Source organism: Lepidothrix coronata, unplaced genomic scaffold (assembly GCF_001604755.1).
Source record: "Lepidothrix coronata isolate B3197 unplaced genomic scaffold, Lepidothrix_coronata-1.0 Scaffold64, whole genome shotgun sequence".
NCBI classification, from domain to species: domain Eukaryota; kingdom Metazoa; phylum Chordata; class Aves; order Passeriformes; family Pipridae; genus Lepidothrix; species Lepidothrix coronata.
In genome coordinates this window covers 3142085-3149306 of record NW_016690244.1, presented here as the reverse complement: position 1 = coordinate 3149306, position 7222 = coordinate 3142085, and the positions used below count along the sequence as shown (strand labels likewise).

The window sequence follows — 7222 nt, the reverse complement described above, 5'->3', positions numbered from 1 at the left end:
AAGTGTTGGAACTTGGTTGACTTATTTGGTTTTGTATTCCTGCTCTAAATTCTACAACGTAGTTCACCCTTTTTTGGTAGTTTAAAGGTTACTTTAGCGTCTCTTACTAGCCACTAAACTAAGTTTTCTTTAACAAGTTTATTCAGATGGGGCAGCACTTATTTACACTTCAGTAAAAGAAAACAAAAACATTGACTTAGTATATAAATATATAGTCCAGAAGTTGTATGGATTTCCTTTCAATGTTCCAGCTGTTGTTGTGGAAAAAGATGCAGTATTTATGTAAGTTACCTGCATTATTATGTGTACATGACTGCAAAATGTATCTGTGTAATACCATAAGGCAGCATTTAGAGCCTTTTTTGGTATATGTTTTTTAAAGTTCCATTTAACATTCTCATGAGTTTGGTGAGTGCCAGTGGATCAAGATTTCACTGCCCCAAAGGGAAATGTTAAACCCGGAGATTTTCCTCTTCTCTGTTACGGTGAACCAATCTCTCCCTGCTTGTACTGATCAATGACTTGCTTGCACAGGAGAATGGGAGCTATGACAGCTTTCCTGGCTTTCAGTTCTGTGCAGTTCAGGAGTGCATACATGAATAGCCTGAAGTAACAATAGGATTTTAAGCCAAATAATCCTTTCTCTAGTCCTGCAGGTTGGGATAATGACAAGAAGATAGGAATATTGCATGAGAACTTTCAGACACTAAAAGCAGATGACAGTTTTGAAGATATCATAACAAAACCACCAGTCAGAAAGGTAAATTGAGATGTTTTGGCATTCAACTTCTTTGCTGTTTATTTGCCTGTCAGTTTTTTGACTGTTTCTCTTTCACTGAGGCTGTGCTTCCAGCTTATAGTAACTGTGGTAAACCCTGTGGGGGTTTTCTTTTTTTGTTCTTAAAATTCTTCTTTAGCTATCAAAAAAAACCCCTATGTATTTTATAGCTTTTCTTGAGCTTGTTCCTTTTTTTTCCTGCCGCTGTTACATTGTTCAAGACTACAAATATATTGTTTTGCTTTTAATATGTATTTGGTATTGAAAAGCCTGAATGTCATTTGCCTGTTTGTCAGATCGAGTTACTGTTTTTTAAGAACATTCCATTTTGCTCTGAGTTGCTTATAACTTCATAATGCCTTCTGTTTCTGTTGGAGTATTTAAAATCAAAAAGCTTGAGACAGTGTAAAATCAAAAATAAACATGTGAAAACAGATTCTCCATATGTTCAGTATGTTTTCTCTCTTGTACTATTGAACAAAAGGCTATGACAGAACTACCTGTAAATATAAATTAGGTTCTTGAACAAAATGCCAGCAACAGTAGACCCCATGCATGCAAAAGTTATTGAAGACAAATATTTCTATGGCTTTTTTCTAACATAACTGTGATTTTTGTGACTGATCATATTTCCAAGTGGGAATTAGTTTAGCTGAGAAGACTAATACTATGTTATTTCTGCAATCTTTAGGGAAAAAATCAAAGCACATATAGTAGTGTGTTAAATAGGTGTCCAAGGAAAGTAAAGCTGACAATATTTTCTTTTGCATACTTGTAAACTTCAGGCCTGGATTGTAAACTTGTTTGGGGAAACTTTTTGATGAGCTTGTTTGGAAGGAGAGGGCTTGCAGTTTGATGCATAGGACTGGGATCTGTGTCCAGGGAGATGTCTGTGTCCAGTTAATATACCAGTCTAATGCAACACGTGTGAAGAGTCATGTTGGCCATAGTTACCTATAAAGGAATGCTAAGGGGAGGCCCCAATAAATTAACGGAGACGTGAGCATGATGCAGAGTGTGTGCATCCATGAATGTTTCTTACACATCTTCAGAGCCTTGAACGTGCCCTGTTACAATTTACCTCATTCCTCTTTTACTGAACGCTTTAATGAACTTTTTAATGGGTCTTTCTACAAATACATCTAGAGCTTTACGCCTGCCAGGTCAAAGGAGTTAATGATACCTCTGTTTCACTTCTAATTAACTTAGTTTAAATGGAATCATTGAGGCAGCAGTCTTAAATATGGAAAATGTGATATGCAGTCATCATAGTATTTTATACATGTACTTAATTATTGAATGCTTTGGTCATATTCATCAGGAGATATTAAAGGAAATACCTTTCTTTCTTTTAGTCAAAATTATGTTTATGTTTTTATATTGCAGTTTGTTCATGAAAAAGAAATCGTAGCAGAAGATGACCAAGTGTTTCTTATGAAGCAGCAGGTAACTTTCTGTCTATAAAACAAGCAGCCAGTGTTTCAATTAACAATATTCCCAATACAGATTTTGGGGTTTGTTCTCAGTCACTGTAATATCTAACACTTCATGCGTATGTTTGGTTTTTTTGCAGTCACAGTTGGCGAAACAACCACCTACTGCTGCAGGAAGGCCAGTGGTTAGTAATAAAAATTTTAAATATCATCACATGAAAATTATTCATATATTTAGAGGGTTGCTTTTAACTGCACTATCAAATATTCTTTCATCTAATTGTTTTAAACTACATAGTATTTAATGTCTCATTGTATAGTGCCTTAAAATTATGACACTTCACAGCTAGTCATGACAACTTGTATTGGTAGCCAGCGCTAAATGACATGGCCTTCCTTTTCATATGTTAGAATGCATCTAAGCAGTTAGTTTACTCCCCTTTCTGTCCCAAGAGTGTGCCAAGGAGCAAACTATGCTGACTGAATTGCCTTGGTGAGTTTCATATCCTAAATTTGGCACCATCACTCTAGGAATACTAAGAGTGGCATAAAATTAAGGACAAATGAAAACTGTCGTCTACATTTAAAATACAAATAAAATAACTAAAAGGCAACACAAGTTTAAATGGGGAGCCTGTGATCTTACAAAGGTAGCTTTACCTCTTTAGATGAACTAGAAACATGAAGTATTATCTTGAAGTAATGAATAATGCTCTTTCTCCTGTGCTGCATTTAATCCTTTCTGCAGTGTTGGTGCTACGTGTTGTCTTTTTGTGAAATTTGCTGTAGCTCTTCAGTGATCTAATTGGTACAGTTTTCATTAGGGTACTGAGTAACAGATGGATTTTCAAGTTTCTCATTGGAGTAAAATGAAAAGTTTCATTAGTGCTTTAGTTGCAGTAAAATTAGTAGTTTTAAGAATGTTATATAAATATGAAAAAACACATACACAATCAGCAAAATCTAATCCTTTGTCGTTTCAGTTGCATGAGATACTACATTTAAAAAAAAAGCTCAGGAGCTGTGAGAAATAACAAAATGCTTCATTTCATATATGCTTACACTTTGCTTTTTGGTTTTTTTGTTTTTGTTTTTTTTTCTAATAGGATGCCTCACCAAGAGTTCCTGGTGGATCTCCTAGGACACCAAATAGATCTGTAACATCAAACGTTGCCAGTGTTACACCTATCCCTACTGGGTCAAAAAAAATTGATCCCAATATGAAAGGTACCTTTTCTTATGAGAGTACAAATACATCTGGGGAAGTAAAATAGCTGCTTTGCCTGCTTGCTTTAATATGCTTATTTAGATTGGTGAACACACTGAATCAGTATTTACTTAAAAAATCTGTGTTGTTTTTGTGTTGTGTTTTTTTTTCCTTCCTCTCCGTGTAGCTGGAGCTACATCTGAAGGAGTCCTGGCTAACTTTTTCAATAGTCTCCTGAGCAAGAAAACTGGTTCTCCTGGTGGCCCTGGTGGTGTTGGTGGCAGTCCAGGAGGAGGTGGCACTGGAGGTGCTGGCGGCAATTTAGCACCATCAGCAAAAAAGTCAGGTATGATTAATGACAAAAGAACGACTCAATCCAAATTAAGTGGTGGATCGTTCCTGTTAGTATAGTTTATCAGAGGTATGAACACTGCTATATTTAACTGAATGCTTTATCTATGTGTGTGTGTATATATATAAATGCTTTATATTTATGCTTTTATATTTTATATGGCTTTTTGCTTCTGTTTTCACAGCAGTTTAGCATTGCCTTTTTATGGCTCTCAGAAGAGCAAAGAAAAACTTCTCATGTAGCTTTTTAAGCATGAATTCTGTCTACATGAGTTCTTAGTTTTTTCCTTTGTTCTCACCATCCCAGTAAAATAGCTTATGCTATAAACCACTTGAAGTATTATTCAGGTAGATTGGGACTAAATTTCCAAGTTGATTTTTTTAACAATACTGTCAGTGTTAAAATAGCTTTAAATTTTCTTCTTCTAGTGTTCTAGCTCTGATGTGATGAATGCTTTGATTGAGTTTGGTGACAGCCTGTAAAATACTTACCTATTTTATTTTAACATTACATGATGTGATTAACAATTAGTATTAATCTAGAAATGTTTAAGAGTGACTGTGCTAAAACTAGATGCAGGACTACTCTGGTGCTTCTTGCTATTCCAATTTAAAATATTTCTGTATTAATTGAGAATATACAAATACAGACACCTTCCTTCTCTGCTTCCCCAGAGGTTAGTAATCCTGCACTTAGGGGAGAGTAATGTCAAGCACCAATGAAACACAAGCAGTATTTACTTCTATGCAGTAAAAGAGAAGAACACATTTCCCACAAACACTTTGTGTAGATTGACCCTGTTTGGGTATTTTTTCCTACACGTGTGCACTTGCGTTTTTTAAATGCAAAGCTCAGCTGGCAAAGTGAAGTGTGAGTACTTCCTAATCTGCTGTAGGCAAAGTCAGCAGTTCCAGTTTGAACAGCATATGGAGATCATTCAAACAAATGCAGCTGATGCAATATGAGGTGCAGAGAGCACCCACTGAAGAATCTTGTGGGAAGTGGCTGGGCAGCAGGTTTGGGTGATGCCCAGCAAACGGAGGCAGCACTCCAGAAAAGTGTCGTGTCCGGGGCCATGGCAGAAACTTCAAGAACAGAATTAAACTATTAAGGAGCAAAAATGTTCTCAGAAATTTCCTAATATGCAACAAAAATAGGGTTACGGTGTAGCCAGTTTAATGTTGCAAAGGGCTGTGCTTTTAAGTGATTACCATAAATACAACATACATTTGGCTTAGATGTGGCCTCCTCACCTTCCTCAGTATTTGCTGTCTTGTATTGGGTGATATCTATGGCACTCTCTCTTCAAATGTGAAACTTGGCTGTTAAAAGAGCAGTTTGAGATTTGACAATTACTTTTCCCTCAGCAGCTGTGGGAAATTCCTCTGCTTATTAGTTGGAATATTAGCTGCTTTGATTCTGATACAGCATTAGCTTTTGCTAAATGATTTGAAGAGCAGCATATTGTATCTGGCTAAAATTACCTTTGTGGGTAAGTCTCTTAATTTGCATCCTCAGAAAGGGTGCTGGGACACTGCTAAAAAAACTACATGTGTATCAGAATGTTCCCTTACAGCCCAAGATAACTATGCACACTTGTCCTGGCATTAGACTCTAATATTCTGTTTTCCCATATTGTCTCCTCCATTCTTGTGATAAAACATAGCAGGATAGAAACCTAGACTGGGGAGTAAGAGTTAAAAGGATGGGGGGGAAATGGTGTGTTTTAAGCTTGAATTAGGTCTGAGTATGACTGCACAAACGTTTGTGCCATTCCAAGTTAGGGAGGAGGCAAGTGGGTGAGGAGAGAAAGGGATTTGCCATTTGCAGGTCTGTGTGCACCCGTGAGCAGTGGTGTCATGTTTATGCTGACAAAGTGTGCAGAACTGACTTTACCTGGTTTGGTGGAACCCCTGATTTACATTCAGAATTATTTAAAATACATATACAGAAAATTGCATAGAAGTAGTCATAACTGCTAGCCTTAGTAAACTTTTTTTATATTTTATACATTAACTCTTCATATACTGACAATATACAATTATGGAAGTTTCTCTGAGAAATCGGAAATATTAAAAGATATGACTTTCTCTGTACTGTTTCCTTTCTGTTTCTTTTGGGTTTTGGCCTTATGCCTTTACTCTGCACCCAAAGCGTGTGATAACAAGTTTTAGGATTTTTCTGATTTGAGAATTAAAGATACTATATGACTTCCATAAACGTGACTGAATATTACACATTTATTTTGTAGGTCAGAAGCCAGTTTTAACAGATGTTCAGGCAGAATTGGACAGAATTTCACGAAAACCTGAAATGGTCTCTCCTACATCATCTACATCTCCCACAGAAGGTGAAGCATCTTGAAGACACCAAATAAAACCAATTGTTCAGTTTTCTGGGATAATTCAAACTTGCCTCTGCCTCTTCCTTCAGTGACTGGAACTAAAGAACTGAAATTTCTTTCAGAACACAAACAATTGATGTCTGTCTTCCTTTCATATGTGTTGCCCAACTTTACAAAAGGGAGTTGTACAAATGGGAAACGGTTATCACATTGTGTAGGAGCACTGCTCACGGTGCAAGAATAGTAAATTAATTTTTTTTCTGGGTTTTGTTGAAAAGTCAGTGTAATTCTGTAAAATTGCAAGTATGTCCACTTAAGTGATAGGGGTTGCTTAGAGCAGGAAAACTGATACACACCACAGGCACTTAATTTATATTGATTTCCGAATCTGTTAGCTAAGTTCAATACTATCTTAAGTAGATTAACCTCTACACGAGAGAACTACTGCTAGTTTTTGAAAGAGAAAAATAATTGCACAAGTCTGTAACAACAAAAACAAACTCCAGTTATACTTGAACACTTCATTGGGAGTATGGTTAAAAAAAAAATCTGTTTGATCTCCACTGAGATTTACACTGCGTTCAAAAACCCATGGAAAAGCTCCAGGTATAAGACTAAATTAGTGGCCAGTTCTTTTGGGTTTTTCCTCTTTGATTAATTTCAGACACTGAATAAAAGATGTATAAAGAAAAAGCAGAGGTTAAATGTACAGATTATCAGTATCCAGATTTGTCTATATATATATGGCTTGGCCTTAATGTCCCCCACTATGTTTCCCACACTACTTATGGTTTAAAAATTGGTCATCAAAACTGTAATCAGTTAATAAAGTATTCTCTGCATTCAAATTTAAATAACTTTCATTGGAGCCATGGTGTTCTTGTTTGTTTACAGTTAAATCTAAGGATGTGGTGTAAAACATCTTAAAACGTACATTTATATTTTTATCTCTCAGTGAATAATATCACTGGTAGATATTTAAACTTCCTTAAAACATTGTTTTGCTGTTTTTGAATATCCAGATATTCAGAAACCATCTGGATACAATCCTGAAGGAAGGGGATAAGTCTGCAGTGTTTGCTCCTAGAGGTAAAACTAGCTTATCCTA

At 36.0% G+C, this 7222-nt stretch overlaps 1 protein-coding gene across 1 annotated transcript in view; it reads left to right on the top strand.

Moving 5' to 3' along the window:
* DYNC1LI1 (dynein cytoplasmic 1 light intermediate chain 1) overlaps positions 1–6971 on the top strand; it is a 27508-nt gene extending 20537 nt beyond the window's left edge. Inside the window, exons 7-13 of the mRNA XM_017818012.1 lie at positions 147–282; positions 649–760; positions 2165–2224; positions 2352–2396; positions 3318–3438; positions 3606–3764; positions 6022–6971. Coding sequence (XP_017673501.1) covers positions 147–282; positions 649–760; positions 2165–2224; positions 2352–2396; positions 3318–3438; positions 3606–3764; positions 6022–6134 — 746 coding nt within the window. The 3' untranslated portion in view covers positions 6135–6971. The remainder of the gene's footprint in view (positions 1–146; positions 283–648; positions 761–2164; positions 2225–2351; positions 2397–3317; positions 3439–3605; positions 3765–6021) is intronic.
* The last annotated feature ends 251 nt before the right edge of the window (positions 6972–7222 follow it).